This window comes from Melopsittacus undulatus, chromosome 3 (assembly GCF_012275295.1).
Source record: "Melopsittacus undulatus isolate bMelUnd1 chromosome 3, bMelUnd1.mat.Z, whole genome shotgun sequence".
Lineage (NCBI taxonomy): Eukaryota > Metazoa > Chordata > Aves > Psittaciformes > Psittaculidae > Melopsittacus > Melopsittacus undulatus.
In genome coordinates this window covers 45,669,210-45,688,303 of record NC_047529.1, presented here as the reverse complement: position 1 = coordinate 45,688,303, position 19,094 = coordinate 45,669,210, and the positions used below count along the sequence as shown (strand labels likewise).

At 37.1% G+C, this 19,094-nt stretch overlaps 1 protein-coding gene across 1 annotated transcript in view; it reads right to left on the bottom strand.

Annotated features, from left to right (window-relative positions):
* Window positions 1-19,094, bottom strand: part of MYO6 (myosin VI) — a 109,776-nt gene that overhangs the window by 36,952 nt on the left and 53,730 nt on the right. The window contains exons 10-15 of the mRNA XM_034060373.1: window positions 15,278-15,358; window positions 12,092-12,272; window positions 9,945-10,089; window positions 3,125-3,282; window positions 2,056-2,147; window positions 1,706-1,778 (exon numbers count right to left, since the gene is read on the bottom strand). Coding sequence (XP_033916264.1) covers window positions 1,706-1,778; window positions 2,056-2,147; window positions 3,125-3,282; window positions 9,945-10,089; window positions 12,092-12,272; window positions 15,278-15,358 — 730 coding nt within the window. The remainder of the gene's footprint in view (window positions 1-1,705; window positions 1,779-2,055; window positions 2,148-3,124; window positions 3,283-9,944; window positions 10,090-12,091; window positions 12,273-15,277; window positions 15,359-19,094) is intronic.

Below are 19,094 nucleotides of genomic sequence, written 5' to 3'. Positions count from 1 at the left end.
CCACATCCTAAAACAATAAGCATTACAAGGCAAATACTTCCATTCACAACAAGATCCAAGAAGAAAAATTAAATGAATTTGTTTTAAGTAAAGCAAATCAGATTTTAGCATACAGTAGTGGCTTCACAACTTTTACAAGTAACTTTTCACATACATATGCAAAAGCCATCGAAAGTTCACATAAAAATTCATGCCCTTGAAACAATTAGACAAGAATTTTGCGGCTTTTAAAACTTTCTTGTATTATCTATAAAAATGTTATTGTAAGAGGAATTTTTACTACCCAATTTTCTTCCGTGGAAAGGAAGAAATGACAAACACTTGTACTGCAGCAATGCCTGTGAACTCTCACCACAGACTTTAAACAGTATGACGCTATATATAAAGCACAGAGATAGCCTCGATGCAAAGAATTTATACTCATAAAATCTGAACAAACTAATTTAGCTACAGGGATGACTACCACTCCATCAACACATTCTAACTTACTAATGACTGTTTCTAAGATTCGACCATAGTGTTGAGCTATTTTTCATACCAACGTAATACCCTTCTCTTTTGTGGCAGCTAATATTTGTACATTTTCACTGTTGTTATCAGCCTGGTCCAACATCTTAAACAAAAGCATATTTACACATAAACCAACATTACCTTTCTCATTCACTTTAAAAAGCTGTAGAAGATACTATTAAACCACTAGAAGAGATTAAAGTTTGTATTCACAGAAGCCACTTATTTTGTTGCCATGCTTTTGTTCCCTCCTCCAAATATCTTCCTGTTGCTTTTTCACAAGGCAGCTTGAGGCTTACTTGACAATGTTATCTTTAGTTAAGTCACAGTTAGCGATTCTACGGTCCTATCTGACAGAGCAAAAACTTCTTCAGCAAGGCTACAGAATGGTTTGGGTGGGAAGGGATCATACAATCATATCATAGAACCACAAAATAATGTGGGTTGGAAGGGACCTTTAATATCATCTAGTTCCAACCCCTGCTGCCATGGGCAGGGACACCTTCCACTAGGCCAAGTTGCTCAAAGCCCCACCCTGGCCTCAGAAGAGCATGGCATTTTCCGACAGATGTTGAATTCTGTCACTCTGAATCCTCCGCTCAGCCAGGTCTTACTAGTTACCACACCTAAATTACTGTTAATGCAAAAGCAAGATGAACTTCTGTTCCTAATACACCAATTTAAAAGACACAAGTTGAATGCAGAGAAAAGGGGGGGGGGGTGTGGGCAGAGGTGTGTGTGAAGCAACAACATCTAAGCCTCTGATACATCAGTCTGTATAAACGTAAAACCAGCAGTAACATCTACAGCCTATGGATTTTGCTTTTTTTCCCCATTGGCTAAAAAAAAGGTGGTGAGAATGGGATAGGATTTTTTTTCTAAATTCATGCAATATTTTTCCCCAGACACCCTTACACCCTTCTTTATTTGCCCTATTTAGGGGTACCACATTTTTTGTTGGAAAACACACAGGAAATTCACAAGTCCTAGCTGCAGTTAACACACACAGTATGACAGCACAGCTCTATTACTAACCAGAACTAGAATGTTATACAAAGCTGGAAGAATTCACGTGGTTGTAACAATCATTATAAGCATCAAGTTACTAGTGCTATGCATATCTTGCTTTTTCTGCTTGAAACTTTTTTTCCTCCATGACACTAATGAATAGCTTGACATTTCACGAAGTACATACCTATACAGTCCTGATTATCTACATAGCGCACTTCATTAACCCCCAGGCCTTCCTTTTGGTAAAGCTCTTGCTCCTAAGAAAGGAAAAAAAAAAAGGCAATTGAAAAGATAAAGCACCATTCAACATATGGATGCTTCATTTTAATGAATGGTAAAAAAGAAGAGGAAAAAATGACTGTTGCTTTTTAAAGAGCTGTATTCTTTTCTGACACAACTTGATGTCACACAGTAGGAAAGCTGTCAACTGATTTTTTTTTATCTAAGCATAATGTGCAGTCATCGCTAAAGTAGCACTGCTTTCAGTATCTTCCCACTTAAAAACAATCAACTATAAAATTAAATTTAACATACCTCTTTCAGGATCCTTTCATTAAAAAACTGCTGCAGTTTTTCATTACAGTAGTTAATACAGAATTGCTCAAAACTGTTGTGTTCAAAGTATTCTGAAAAACAGAAAATAAACTTCTATGATAAACCAGTGTTATAAGAACTTATATAAAGGAGTAAATAAGAGAAGCTTCACAGTACTAATACTTGAAGATGTATTCAGATCCATACCTGTTTTCTTTCAGTAAAATACAAGCTTTCACAGATTTTCAAGTTGTGAATAAAATAGATATAAAAGTACTGCAACAGATCATATTTCTAAGACAAATAACAGTTTTATCTGGCAGCAAACCAAAGCAAGATGCTACCATAGAGTAAAACTGTACCAATACGTCCTCACCCATCCATGCTACAACAGGCTGGCATAGCATAACATAACATAACTCTAGAGACCTGAAAACCAAAATTCCCTTGGTTCATTCTTTATGAACTACCTCTAGCAGGTTGAGAGCACACCATAAAACATGCCCTAATCTGAAAACAGGCCCCTAAAATCAGACAAAAGCTTTCCAGGAATGCCCAACACCCACCACTTTCTTGGAGGAACCAGAAGCCCAAAGTCCAAATCTGTAACATCACTATCCACCCTCCAGGAAACAGTATCTTAATTTGGAGATTTCATTTGCCTGTTAGCATCCAGTGATCTTCTCAGGACTGAATGGGGAGAGAGCATGCACATACAGTATCTTTCCTAATTCTACTAGCTAGACACAGTTCCAAATTACTAGTCCTTCAAAATCTGTGTGTATGTAGACATTACAGGAATCTGAAACCATTACAAAGATGCTTAGTTTCACACTAATGCTTGTCAGTGGTATTAGGTCACCAGGAGAAGCTCTAAAACTCCTCTACTTTCTTGTGTTTCTGGAAAGCGAGGTTTTAACTGCTCTCTTGATATTTTCTTAAGTCCTTGTAACTCATCCCCCCCACAACCACCAAAAAAAGCACTCCCACTCTCTATTGCAGAATTTATCACTGAATCTTTGGTGGCAATAAAAGACAACAAAAAATAATTTTATTTTTTTATACTTACCAAAACCAGCTATATCTAGAACACCAATGAAGAAAGAAGAAGTCTCAAATGGAAAACACTGGTTTACCCTATTCACTACATGGTCAAACAGATGACTATACACCGTTTTAGCCAAGGCATCACGAGCGTTGTTTGCTTGTTCCACTTTCAAAGGCACCCTAAAAACCAAAAATACAGATCTTATTTTTCAGAATTCCTTACCCTGAAATACTGAGCTTGGACCCTAAACTTAAAAAACATCTTTCCAACTATTGCATATAGAAAAAAAAAAAACCAAAAAAACAAACAACCCCTCCCCAAAAAATATAAAAAAAAAAAAACCAAAAACACAAACCACCAACAAAAAACAAAAAGGAAAAACAAAACCTGAGCTGTAGGCCTAGGTAAGAAACAATCTTGCCAAGTTAGACTAACTATCCTACTTATAGACATAAAAAAATAATATTTCACTATCCTCAGTAGAGGAGAAATGCAGATGTTTTCATACTTGTTTATTAGATAATTAGAAATTATATTGACAATTGTCAGAGAAAGATATTTAAAGTATATATACAGCTCCATCTACAAAAAACAGTTCAGCTGTTTCTGAGGTGCTTCGTTACAATAAAACCTATAGTTCAATTTTGCTCAGACATCTTTGTCCCTGTGCTTTCATAAGGGCTATAAGTAAGGTTATAAGGCTGTAAGTTAATCACCAAGATGTTAAAAAACATAGATAAGGGAGTGTGAAAGTTAGATGCAATTCCAAAATAAGGGTTCTTTTTAAAGACTGGAAAGAGAGGCCTTTTAAGAGATGATAATTTATTCTCTCTCTCTTACTCATAAACCTTTACTCTGCATTGTGATTATTTATTACAAGTCTATAGCCCAGTTTAGCAGTCAACAAAAAACAAAGAAAAACAAAACCCCAATACCCCAAAACAAACAAACAAAAAAAAAACAAGGAAAGAAAAACAAACAATAAACCAAACCCACACATCAAACAACAAAAACCCCACCACCCAACCCCCACAAGTTTTCTCACTTCTATCCTTCCAATTCTCTCCCCCATCCTGCTGGGGAGAAATGAGTGAGCAGCTGAGTGGGGCTTAGCTGCCAGCTGAGGTTAAAACCATGACAACAGCTTACCCACACTGCATTATTTTCTTCACTTCTCAGAATTCACAAGCACTAAACTAAGTCATATTTATTATTTCTTTATTTTTTCAATGATGGTACTTCTGATACAGAAACATAAGACTGATGGAGATCACTTTCTATTGTGACTTGTGCAAGTCAGGAAATCAGACTCCATTCACTGAGGATGCCTGCAGCTACATTACATTTGATAGTAATTAGCTTTAACACACAATCTTGTCTTCCACTAAGTATCTCCTGACTTATCTTAAGGTAATGAGTACTGACAGAAATCTTATCGTATAAATAGAAAGAAGGTACCTTTACATTCCATTCTGATACGTTTAAGAGATCAGAATACTAATTCCTACACGTCAGCTGCAGGCTTATTACATAATACAATACACTAAAATCATTCATGGTTTCAATTTACTTTTTTTTTCTAACAACACAGCAGTCTTACTTATAGAGAATATATTTATCAAACAGCCCTGTTCTTCAAAAATATCAGATTCTGGTATTATTAAGGAGGACTCCAGAGGCTGCACAAAACCTTATTGTTAAATTTCATAGTATGGAGCACAATCTGTGGAAAGTAAATGTATTCCTGCAATGCATTTTGCACAGCTGAAAGTACAGAATCACAAAATAATGCTGAAATTGCACTGGGCCAGGAAATACAAAACAGTCCTATTGCAGAAGTGACATTCAGAACGAGTAACTTCCTTCTCACGATCTTGCTCCCGACTCAGCTCCTTCTTTCCTGTGGTCTGCACTAACAAAGGAATCTCTTTCCTCTTCCTGTTTCTTGTCTGACCAGGAAAAAAAATAAATTTTCCTTTCTCCCTTCATCAGCTACATGTATGGAGCAGTGAAGAAATTTTACTAAACTCTGAGCTATTTGGCAAGGTTGCAATAAAAAGAAAAATAAAACAAAAAAAAAAAACAAAAAACCAACCAACCAAACAAAAAAAAAACTTGTTTCATCTTCATACTAATTTATTCAGCATGCTTTCCAGTAATCTAAGGAGTCTGAGGCCTAGGGGAAAGCATTCTCATGGGCTAGATTTATCCTGTAGACAATTCTGTGCAGTCTCCAAACATTTTCCAGAACACATAAACTGCAATTAAAATATGCACAATTCGCCCATGGTTGACAACAATTAGGGGAGAGAAAGCAAGTGAAGCAATACCCATCAATTACTGTCATCCAATAGTTACTGCTTCACAAATAAAATGACCTGGATGAAGTAACCGTACCTAGTGAAAGGCCTACATAACTAAAGAATATAAGCAGCACATTTGTAATTTGAGAAAAGTTTTAAAACCTGTAGAAAACTTTTTTTTTTTTAACACAGCATTTTTCCAACAGAGGCTTTGGTACCACCATCCAAAAAAATTGCATTTTGGTAGAAAATGTATTCCCAAAGAAGCTGGAAAATCTGGAATGATGTAAGTTAAATTTCGCACACTGTAAAATAATTTACTTTATGATGATGGAACCCCTTTTGAAAGTCTTCTTGGAAATGGAGAAACTGAGCAAAAGAGTAGTACAGTGCATTTACCATCTAAGAGGTGTATTGGATTTTGAATACTAACACATAATTTCTGTACTAAAGACACTTCACATGGATGGCAAAAACATTATGCTCTTTCTGGGATACTAATAGGGAGGGATAAACATAGTGCAGCTGTCAAGTATCCCTGGCAGTCCACTACACATTAGTATCTAATAAAATTCAAAGAGATAGTATTTAACATCACCCTCCTACTGTTCCTTGTTGGCTCCATTGTGCCCAGCAGAACAAAGCCTTTGTTATACTCTAAGCACAGTGATTTCAGCTGAGCTATTCATTCACTGTGACCTGCTAGGACTCACATGATCTACTTGCACACAAAAGGTCCCTAAGAAAGACAGTAGCTCTTTGGGTTGATGGAACAAAATAAAACAATGTACTTGTCAAAACCCTAATATTGATGCCAATCAAATAATTTAGAAACTATTGCTACTGTGGAAAAACCTGGTGGCTCTTTAATAAACATCTAAAACATTATAATCCACTTTCCTTGTACATGCAGTAAGGCACATGAGAAAAAGACATTTGTGTACTTGTTAGCATATGTTTGCTTTTAGCTGTGCAAGTTTAGAAAAGGCTAGATCAAGAGGCTTAATGCATTAATCCTTTGCGATAGTGGAAGGAGTCCTCTGAATTAATTTTTGCTACCCACAAAATAAAACATTGGGGAAAAATGAAGTACTTCCATGGGAACATAGCTTCTTGTGCTTGTAGACTTTTGAAACAGTACACTGCTACCAATGCCCCAGGCTTTTCAGGATAAATATGCTGAACAGAAAATCTTTACAGTCTTAATCCAAACTGAATTTGAAGCTGTATCAAAAACTGAATTTGTTCTTAAGAAACCTTTCTTGACAGGGTTACTTGAGATGTGGTGAAAGGGAAGCCATATATTATGAAAAACCTTTGCTTTAGTGCTTGCTATGTGCCATCAAATGTTCTCAAAGGGAAACTATACAGAAACACTTTATCTACACGTTATGTGTACAACAGAAAAAACTAATCTGCTCTCAGAGGATGAGTCAACAGTTCACTGAGAGCATCTCCAGTGGGGTGCCATCTGAATCTGACATGGATATGATTTGTTCAACCCCCTTCTGCTTCTCATTAACACTTCCACTTAAAAGGAATATGAAAGTAAGGGTATTTTCAAAAAATGGTCTGGTAATACCGAACTAAGAAAGCAGAAAATCTTGGTATCGACATCAGCATACAAAATTGTTTTCACAAATTGAAAACACAATTTAAAAATCCACAAGATAAATTTTGGTAAAGGTGGGTGATGGTATACTTAGGAGAATTAAAAAATTCAAATACAAGATGAAGAATCATCAGGAAAGCAGTGAGCTGGCAGAAAAAGTGGATCACAAGCTGAATTAGGTAAAAATACGTTACTAACTTTCAAAACCTGCAACTGTCATACTGCCTTGTGTTAATATGAGCACCATCTGTACTGTATAAGATATATATTTCTATTCTAATGTTGTCCATAATACTGCTAAAATTTATCCTGGATGAATACATCAAAGATTTTGTGGTCAATTTAGACATGGTCTGGAAGATAGCAAACAGTAAAGCCTGGAAAATATTGGTCACTGGAGGTGTTTTGACCCGCAAGACCCACATCCTCCTACATGTTAAATGTTGTTATAAGGCAAAAATTACTTGTAACTTTCTGTATCAGTTAATAAAGCAGCAAGATGACAGTGACCAAGAGTCCTCAATTTCTAATAACTGAGGGGCAGAAGAGGAATTTATAAGCACTTTCCAGTAATGCATTATGAAGAGATCTAGATCTTGAGCTTTTAACTGAAGGCAGACTAACAGCTCCCCAGTCATTACTTACTATTTGTCCCGGCATTACAACTCTTCCCTACAGAAATAAACAGACCACCAAAAACCCACGTGTTTGCTCTACTAGAAATACACCTCAAAGATCAGCTATTTGGTAATAAAGTCTTACTGGAACAACTGCCTATACCCATGTTAAACTTAAGACTCCTGAATATGAGTTAATTCAGAATAGCTTCTGTGTTCCCTAAAAAAAAAAAAAACAACAAACAAACAAACAAAAAGATGTTAAAACAGCAGAGACTATAACTGATGACTTACTGTGCTCAAATTTTGGCCAAGAAGATCAGTTTCACTCTGCAGATTAGGAAGCGGGCACTGAACAGTATTTCCACTAAAGCTATTGTATTTTATTTTATCATTATTGGTTAGAACTAGGTAGAGTTCAAGATTACTTTTCCTGCACAGAATGAGCTCTTCACCACTGTAAACCTTCACTACCTATATCCATTACATCACTTGGGAACTAAAAATGCTGATGCTCTCAAGTTCTCATAGGTCCACTTTTCACCTCAGAATTCTGACATAACTTAACCATGCATTAACTAACACCTGCCACCTTACTGGCCAGATGATATACAAAGGTTAAATCAATCGGCTATTACTTTGTTTCAGCCCACGAGTTTATGAAATATTATCAAATACTTCATACTACAAGACATAAATATAAATTATAGTAATAAGTTAAAAAAGACATAAAATATGCAAGGAATTTATATATTCCACATTAATGCAGATAATTTTTGCTTTCAAATATTAAACTTCTGGTATAATATGCATAAAGTTGTATTTCTGATTCACTAAAACAATCTGATTGTTTCCATAAATCAATAGGAAGTACCTGTGCATTCTTCCAATGACTGAAGTGAATGCAAAAAATGTCTTTTATTAAAAGACTAATGCATTCAGTTAAACACCGACAATTACTTTCAACATCCTCCAAACTGTTTAGCCCAAGGTCAGTTTTTTGATGCGGTGTTTTCTTTACCTCCAGAAAATACACAACATAGAAACCCAAATGTTAAAAGACACAATTCAGTTGCACGCAGCTTAGCTGGTATCCCTGACAGCTTGCATGCTAGTGGGATAAATCTCAAGAAGAAAAAATTTTGGTGGAAGTTAGAGGTTTCTCACTAGAACAAAGGAAACATCTCCATATACAGAAAGAAAACACTACCCTAATTCTGTGCGTAGGCAGTTACCTTGATAACAGCTTCTTGACAAAATGAAAGGGATAATCACAATTTTTAAGGTCATATTTACTTCAATAGTGATGCACTCTTAATAGCTACAGAAAAAAAAAGAAAACAAACAAAAAAGCCGAAAACAAAGCAAACAAAAAAAAAACCCTTTTCCTTAAATTCACCCTGTTCCACTATTTTTATTAAAAGAAAGACGCACCCAAGTATCTTCTGAAATACTTCAGGCACAGCATTAACAATCCTTGACACAGTGTACCTGTTAGATCTATTAGCATAGCTGATTTTCAATGTGAGCTATGGATTTAACAGGCTGACTGCTATGCTTCCTTTGGCCACACAGCGTACTCACTGGCACATGAGAGACTTTTATGAAATGTGTTAGCGACTTATTCAAAGCTGGTTTTTTTCTTGAAAATGAAACTCACTTTAGTCAGACATCGTATAACTGCCACTCTTCCCAACGAAAATTAAGATAATATTCCAATAAACTAATAACAACAAAACAAGCAAGCCCTGGCATATAAAAAATAAAATCGAATAATTAAGGAAAAAAAAAAGCCCTGTTAATAATTTGCCATCTCTAAATTATCATTTGCATGACGGAAAAGGATAGCACGGTGTTGCCGTTTTGAAGGGACTAAGGATGTAAATCTGCTGCAGGCTCGGATTTTTGCAGTACCATGGGGTTTGTGTTTTAGGGTTTGTGTAAACCACTAAGTAAGGGACATGAACAGCTGCACTTGTCCTGACTGCAACTCCGTTAATACTTGTCAAGGGGGAGTCTGAGCGCGTTTTTCCCGCTGGTACGGGAGGGGCCAAGCCCCGTTCCTGAGGGCAGACGAGATCGCGATGCACTGGGGCTGGCAGTGAAGGCTGGCAGATGGGATAGGAGCTGGGGCGGTTCCACGGCACCTGGCCCATGGCCGCACTTGCTGCAGGCGCCCCTGTGAGCATACCAAGGCAGACCCCTGCATACGCGCGTCTCCCCAGCCTCCTTCCCCAAGCCCCCGCCTCCCCGGGGCCGCGGGGAAGGAAAGAGACGGGCGTCGCAGCGCGGCGGCGCGTAGGACTCACTTGATGACTGTTCCTTTGGCGCCCCCTGCCGTGGTGAGCATGACGCGCGTGGTTAGGCTGCCGCGCAGGTCCTCCCGGTCGAGCCCCAGCAGCGTCGCGCAGCACTCCAGCGCCGGCTCGCTCCGCGGCCCCACCGTGCAGCCCCCTGCGAGCAACACCACAACCGAGATCCGGTACACTGCTGGCACACCGCCTCCGCCACGCGGACAGGCCCTGGCACGCTCGCCTGCTTTAAAGCCTACTCGCTAGTGGCTGTTCAACAGCTGCCGTTTGGGCCGGTTTATGGGAAATTCTAGGGCAAAACACTGAACTGGTGATAATCGTGCCATGGCGACTAGAAGTAACATCAACTTTGAAGGAATTAAAGATTTCCTCTGGAAATTAATTCCTGTATTAAATGTGAAGAGCCAGTTCTCAAAACCAAGAGACCCCCAGAACAAAACCAAAATAACAACAAAAAAGGCAAAACAAAAACTACTAACAAAAAAGGCAATCAACAACAAAAACACCCCAAAACTGTGTGTGAAATTCTGTATTTTTTTAATATTGTTCTAAGCATGAGCTGTTCAAAAGCTAACCTGCTTGTGAGTGAAAGGACTACCCCAAAATGCTAAAATTCTATACCTAACAACTAACTGCAGAGATGTAACCTTCTGGATCTAGGTGTTCCTGCAACCCCCTGCAGACTTCCCTGCACTGCAACAGAAGTGCCAGGCGCAGCAGACTCCCGGCACCTACATTTTCAGATACTGGTATGTACATTTTCCCAGGTAAACAGCAGGGAGGTGTGTTATCTTCTGCCTGGCACCACGGCCTCAGTGCCAGAGCTTGTCCAGCCACTACAATTTCATAACTCTCTACAATTACATGTGCCATGATTATACCTCCTGCTGATCTCAGTAAAATTCATTTCTACAGGTAAGTAAAGAGACTTTTTCCAGGGGAAAAAGGTTTGAAATTCCAAATTCAGAGAAAATAAGTTTTCTGGTGTCCTCTTTTCTAAATCCTGACTTTCCTCACCGTCTGTGCTTCTTCCTCTCCTTGTTTGTTTGCCTCCTGAAACTGCCTCTGCACTCACATTTGCACCCTCTTCACTCTGTCCCACCTTGTCAATCCCAAAATCCCAAATCACAGAAAGCTCAAACAGGGAGCTCCCTGTCAGCTTACTGCTGAGCCCCGTGAAGCCACTACTCTTCTATACTCCAATGTTTTCCCAGATTCAGACACATTAATCATGTTCATTTCGGACCTCTTCATGAAGATGATCATCATGAACTGACACTGGGAAGGTTTCGATTTGACCAAAGTGGGAAAAAAAAACCAAACCAACAAAAAAAAAACCCAAGCAAACAAAACAACCGTCACCTTTTCTGTGACAATCCTTCTCTGTGAACTAACCGTTTGAATTCTGTACTGGCACTACTCTCTTTTGAGGACAAATTGGACTAGAGACCTTCTACAATTTCTTCTGAGCAGTGTCTGTACAGTTCTGTGGTGACTCTGTGCTTGGGGGTGGGAGCTTGTGAACCTGTAAGGCTAATACTCATTCAATTTACCATTCAAAACCACCTTGTAAATGACCTTCCTAATAACTCTGCCAAGTTCGGCAACAGCTACACATACTTGAAGCAGGAGTAAGAACCAATTTCGCTGTATCTGTGTAGGTTGAAGATAAATATCTACATACATATCTTTTCTACTGTAGTTAGACTTGTAGTATGTTCAGAACATGAGTTTTTTCAGTCTTTCAGGAACCTATGGACAGCAGTTCTTAACTTAGAGACACTGATTTCAGTACTGAGGTAAAAACAACTGCTTCAAAAGTATTCATTCTTCCTCCTCAGCTTTCCTGTACATTCTACTATTAAGTCTGAGTTACACTTATACCAACATATCTTGGTATCAAACTCTGCACTGAAAAATTTATTGAACAATTTCAGTGAGAGCCTATTTGCTTTCAAAGCATGTAAAGAATTACAATTTTAAAATAAACAGGTAAACCTGACTTCAAAATGGAGTGAATTAAGACTAAATTACCCTTGAACATAAAGCAACTTTCTAAAGCAGTAAGTCACATGGAAGGGAATCATCTATAAACAAGAGACATTTTCAGTATTTTTACAGAAAACTGATTTGTTTTTCCTAACCTGAAGTGCTTCCAGCTTCCTCAAAATCAATATTTCCAAGGTGAAGGACACCAGCCACTACTCTAAAAAGATCAAGTTTTTCTGCATCATCCAGTCCAATCTTTTTCATTGCTGTGCACATTCTGTTGAAATCTCCATGATCATCTAAGAGTGGATCCTTCAAGGAACCTGCTTTGAGATACTATAAAATAACAAGATAAGCAAAAAATTCAGTAAGCAATTTTAAAGTAAATGCAATTATTACCAGTCAAGAAAAAAAACATAACAAAAAGCACGAAAAAGCATGCTAAACTAAGTAGAAAGATATTAGAGCTCTTCATTGCAAGAACCCTAATTTGTTTTAATTTGCCAGCACTTTGAAAAGCATGATCTTCAAACTTCAAAGAAAGCTTCAAACTATCTTCAGAAAGCAAAAGTTGGAGCATGTTACAGCTAAGGACAGGAATACAGTATTGAGCAGTGGAAAGGAAGACTCCAGCTAGGGAGCTATCTAAACATTTATACAAAGGAGTGCTTCTAGCCTCTAGCAGCTGAAAGAAGACTGATGTCCTTGTGATAGTATGACAGAAAGTCCAAAAAGAATATAGAAGTATAGGACATAACAGAACTGGAAGAATTATTCCTATCCTAAACAGACTTATTTAGAGAAATATACTTGCAAATGTTTGCTAGTGATTAAGAAACAGAAAAGTTGTTTGCAGTGCTCTATGGGTTAGGAGAATACCAGCTACTTTTAAAACACCAATTTAACATTTTGTTGATTTTCCCAATTTAAATACATCAAAAGCCATTTTAACTATTAATGGGTTTAAATAGTAGCTAGTAACACATCTGCATGCAATCAAGAGTAACTGATCATGCACAAACTGAGCTACATTTTTAGTTCAAAATGTTTTCAACTAAAAAGGATCATTAACTAAATAGAAGCCTCCTAATGTCAAATAAGCTAACAGAATTTTCATCAAAACACCACATGCATCTGAAAAATTCACTTCACACAATACTTAGACACATCAGTAAAATTAAACTACATCTCAATTATTTAAAATGATCACCTCATCTTCCTGATAAGGAAAACACAAAAATAATTTTAAGTATTAATTTACTATTCCAGATATTTTTATTAAAATAAACAATTATTTTTCATAAAATAATAGAACAAATACTAAATTTCTGATTCAAAAACCTGAACAATGCAATATATTTCCTGTTAAGTGGCTAGACTAACTTTAAATATCACTGGAATTTAATCCTTTATTGAGCCTTCAAATTCACATGGCTGTGAATTTGAAGGGATTATGTAATATGGACTCATATAGTAGTTCCACTACTTAATGTCTAAAATATATTTTCAGAATTACTCTGTCAGTATGTTTTAGTTTAGACAGTTATTTCAAATCAAGTCCTTTACAAAGCACGATTTATCACAAAACATGCGCCTATAAATCACATCAGTAACAGAAGATTGCACAGGTTCATCTTCCAGCAGCAAGAATAAGTGAATATTGATACTTTACACCTACACAAATGATCAACTTTACTACAAGTTTTCATTTAAGGCAAATTACGTAAACTGAGGCAAAATCTCCCAGCCAATATGCTTGACAAGAAATAAATATCTACCAGCTTTGTGCCTAATGGTAATACCAAAGAGCATTTCTGTTAAGTCAGTCTTCACCATCCCTGATTATAGAAATAAGCCTACATTCAGGCAAAAGAAACTGGCATTAAATGCTCAGCGTTGCAACACACAAACACTATAAATCCAGATGTAGACATTACAACATTGACTTGAGCTTTATTGTGTGTCATAGCTAGGTGTGAGCTATATACAAGTTCAACCCCAGTTTCTCAAAGGTAAAAGAGATGGCATGGTCATTGGGGGAGAGAAAATATTGAGTAAAGCTATCTTTGTATTTTTCTACATGTATATGCAGCTTTCCCTGCTACTGAATTGGACTGTAGTGATAGGACAAGGGGTAACCAGTTGAAACTCATACAGCAGAGGTTTAGACTGGATATAAGGAAGAAATTCTTTACTGTGAGGGTGCTGAGGTGCTGGAATGCGTTGCCCAGGGAGGTTGTGAATGCTCCATCCCTGGCAGTTTTCAGGACCAGTTTGGATGAAGCCTTGGGTGATATGGTTTAGTGTGAGGTGTCCCTGCCCATGGCAGGGGGGTTGGAACTAGATGATCTTGAGGTCCTTTCCAATCCTAACTATTATATGATTCTATGATTCTATGAATCGTAAGTACAGATTTGATTCAGATCTGAAGTATCTTCCAGCTATACAAGTCAGAAATTCACACTTAGGCATGAAGAGATGAAAATTACATTAGAGAACAGAGCAGAAGTTTAATGAAGTGTTTGAACAACTTTCAATTCACATAATATTAATTCAGATCAAAATCTTTAGTGTCCTCATGTGAACAAGCTCAAAGGATTAAATGATACAAATTCTGGTAATTACAGTTTTTCAAAATGTAAAGAGAGATGGAGCAAGAGGAAAGAAATGTTTTAATGTTTCACACTTTCAGGAAATAACACGCTCTGCTGTAAGTAACAATTCATAGTCAAGGGACAATAAAAAACAATAAATAATGCAGTGTACAGTGACAGAGTATATACTTATGCTGGAAGTGAGGCTACATTGTTTTATAAAACAGTTTGGAGCATCACTTCAAAAATCCAGACAGTAAAAATAAATCTGCAAAAAAACTACTACTTATAGAATCACAGAATAGTTCTAGTTAGAAAGGACCAAAGGATCATCTAGTTCCAACCCCCCTGCCATGGGCAGGGAAACCTCACACTAAACCATGTTGCCCAAGGCTCTGTCCAACCTGGCCTTCTTAGCAGTAGGAAGATTTAAAAGTAAGATTACAAAGTCTTGGATAGGTTTTTGTTTTGCACAGAAGACAAACTGCATCATTAAATGTTATAATAATTAAAAAAAATAAAATGAAATAATTTTATAACCTGTTCCATTTGGGATTTTAAGTTGTTAACATATATTGCTGGGACTGAACTCCAAAACCAGAGTTCTGAATATACCAGCTTTGACAATACCCATTTAGACTTCTGAGGATGTGTAAAATGAACATTTCGTTTCACACAGTAAAACTGTAATCATTTTCTCTATCTGCATTACATAATAATATAAACTAATTGAAAATACGAACATACCTCAGGACTCTTGCGGTTTTGCAAAATCTGCTTGTCTGTTTCTTTGTTAGCAAAGTATCTGGTACAGCCTCGATTTAAATACTGTAACAACAAAAAAGTGGAAATGTATACTTAGGAGTAAGGAAAACATCCTTTTACTTAAGGCTTCATTTATGTAGCTTGATTGAATCATATGATACCAACAACACAGTAGATATTCAGAATCCATTCCTTGAAAATGAATTTATTTATATCTACAAAATTACCAAAGTGCAACAATAACAACATTCTATTGAAAGCTTCTTAATTTTGACAACTAAGATACTTTTTGATACAGTGGTATATTCAATGTTTTAATCAACTAAACCTATGAATGGAAAAGACAACCAAAAGTAAGAAACAAGAAAATAAATTTTCTGACCTATGTGTAGTATCAAACTTTTTTTCCTCACCAGTAAAAAAATTATTTTTTTCCTCACCAGTAAAATATTTCTCTAGATAGTAAGACACACTGTGTATTAAAAAGCTTGAAGAGTATTAAAAGCTTGTAACATGGTACAAGCTGAAGCCTCATTCAGAAGCTGGCTTCTGATATCCATCTCATGTTGTATAGTAAAAGGAATAGACCAGGCATTCAGATAATGACTAACTCTTCCAGCCAAATGGGGTTGCCAGCTTTTTCCTTCTGATTCGTTCAGCTCAAAGTAAAAGTTTTTTCCAAAAGCTTGACAGAGTTCTTTGTCCAAAGGAAGTGAACTATTCTTACCTCTAGCCCACTGTCGTGGTTTAAAACCAAACCGCACAGCTCGTTAATTCACCACCCCCAACCCCCCAACTCCCGGAGAGTTAGGAAGGAGAATCCAAAGAATGTAGCCCCCACAGATTGAAATAAGCACAGTTTAATGGCTAAGGCATAATACAAATCACTACTGCCACTACTACTACAAATAATAACGATAAAGCCAATAACAAGTGAAGGGAATGCAACACCTCACCAGCCACCAACCCATAACTCACCCCACCCTGCCCGACCGAGCACCGACTGATACCTCCTCCATCCCCCCAGAGCTCCAGCCCTTCTGAGTCTCTCCCGGTTACATCCTGGGTATGATGTGCTATGGTATGGAATACCTCTTTGGCTAGCCTGGGTCAGGTGTCCTGTCTCTCCTTCCTCCCAGCCTCCCCTCCTCCCTGCAGAGCATGAGCTCAGAAAAGGCCTTGGACAAACCAAGCATTTGAGCAGTAACTCAAAACGTACTTGCTATCAGCAACCGTTCTCAGCTCAAATGTCAAAACACAGCACTGCACCAGCTACCAAGACGGAGAAAAATGACTGCTACTGCTCAAACCAGGACACCCACGAACAAAGAAAATGTTTTCAACTAGGTGAACACAGATAATTCTACACTTTGATTAAAATTTCTATACAAAACTTTAAAAAGTAATACAGCATTTCTAACAGCCGAAGAAAACTAGGTGACACATTTAATATTAAAACAAAGTGACAAGAAACAGTGTTCAAAGTTAGCTTTGTGTTTAACAAAATATTGAAAAGTTTTCTTTATCAGCCAATAAGAATGCAAAGCACAACACATTTTAAACACAATCTATCCCTGTATTACAGTATAAGAAACACTACTGCAGGAACTGGAGATGAAAAGTGAACTTTTCAATAGGAGTGTGTGGAAACATACCTGACAGGCTGAGAATGTGAACCACAATGGTATTCAAATAATAGCCAGTGTAGGAGACATTTAATCACCAGATAATGGTTTTCATTCAAAAGCTAAAAACTCAAGTATATTTACATACTAAATCTAAGAGACTTCGTTTTTGATGCAGACAAATTAACAGCTTAAGGTTACCATATACTACACCTAACAAACCATTATTCTTTTTTTTCCTTTTTTTTTTTACTGTAAAGTACAACACCCCCATAAAACATCAGTGACCCAAATATAAGACACACTTATTTCTCTTAGATTAATGAGAATTTGAGATGGTCCTATTTTCACATGAGTCTAGTGAAGATAAACCAGGCATGAAGTAAAACATACTTGAATCTTGGTAAGTGAAAAGGCACAGGAGAGGTGGCACAAAAGAGCCGAAGCAAAACTGTGACTTTAGGGATGGGGTTTTTAAATAACCAACTTAAGAGTATGTTTTTTTTTTTCCCCAAGTGATTTTCTTGTCCAAAAAAAACACCATTACTATCAAAATCCAGATCCATCATCAACCTTTCCTAGTGTAATATCTCCATCTATTATTAGAAGCTTAAAAGAAGGTATTTATGTGAAATTCCAAAGAGAGAGACATGCAGTCAACAAAAAATGTGGTAAAAAAGTGGCACAAGCTTGATCATTCAGACCCATTTTATGATAGATCCTGGAGCAAAAAATGAGAATGAAGAAGACAGAAAAAATTATCTTGACAAAAGCAATACAAATGTAGGAAGAAAATTAAGCTTTTACAAGTCTTTTTTTTCCAAAATTCTTCTATAAAGCACTACTTCACGAAAATTAAGTGCAATATAACTTATATTCATTTATATACATACAAAGATGAAAATGATCCTAAGGTTATTTTAATTGAAGATAATGTAGTTTAACTTGGGTAGGGAAGGGGAAGAAGTGCCAAAATTTTTAAATATAACATGCAGGATGGCCCTTTTCACATGAGCTCAGGATTCAAATACTAACATATGGTACAGCAATAAACATTCTTAATGGAAATGAAAGTACCTGCTGCAAAATATAGAAGCAATCAAACAAAATATGTCAGGGTGTGATAAGACTGATGTGACTATAAGTTATAAATGGAAAAGGCAAGCAAGTGCCTACTGTAAAGGCACTCAGGCTGTCCAATACTATAACTGCACCAGCCCGATTTTCAGCAGGTTGCAGTTCTGACCGTGACATCTACAAGCTTGCGTGCTCACATGAGCGGAGCTTTTGATTAAAAATGACCCCAAGAGTGGGAACACGGCATAGTCAGTTCCAGAATTAAAAATCTATTAACTACAAGAAAGAAGTCTTAATAGAAAAATGGCTGCACAATAAAAAAAATATAGATATGAAAATTTGTTCAAGATTTTAGCTTTAATTCATAGATGAGAATATTGTACAGAATAACTGCACAGTAAAGAAGAAAGTTTTGAAAACTAGTTCCATATTACACCAAAAGAAAGAAAAAATCCCAACCCTTTTTGTGTTGCATGTTTCAGAAGAAAAGCCTTCCTCCTAGAGAAGCATTTCTTTCTTAATAAGAATCAGATCAACTCACAACTGAGTACAAAGAGATGAACTATAAGAAGATACAAACTAAATATTTAAAGAAATAATATGAGATTTATAAAGACCCCCAGGAACACCACTGAGGAAGTAAGGAAACTTGCCCTAAAATACTGCCAGTGTCTTTTATGGAGCAAGATCATCCAGACATCACAGTACAAATGTATGATGTCCACAATATGGGAACTGCAGCTCTGTGCCTGCTTTCTGGTTTGTTAGTAAGCAGAGATTGACTTGGCCAAGCCAAGAAGTAGCAGCAACCTGTTTCGTGACCTCTGTACACCCACCTTCCCCACAAAGAATGCACTGATTTAGGTCTCTCCTATGCAACCCCTGCTTTGCACAAAACTAGTAAGAACTTTGTATCTTTAAGGCTTCCAGCCCTCTGTTGAATTCTGATGAAACTAAGTACAAAAGATCTTAGGGAAAGTAACAGAAAAGCACAGTCCAAGCTTTATTTAGAAAATCAAGCAGGAGAATACACCAACAACCAACCAACACAGCAAGGTATTTGTTAGCAGAGCTCCTCACCTCATTTAAGATCAAAG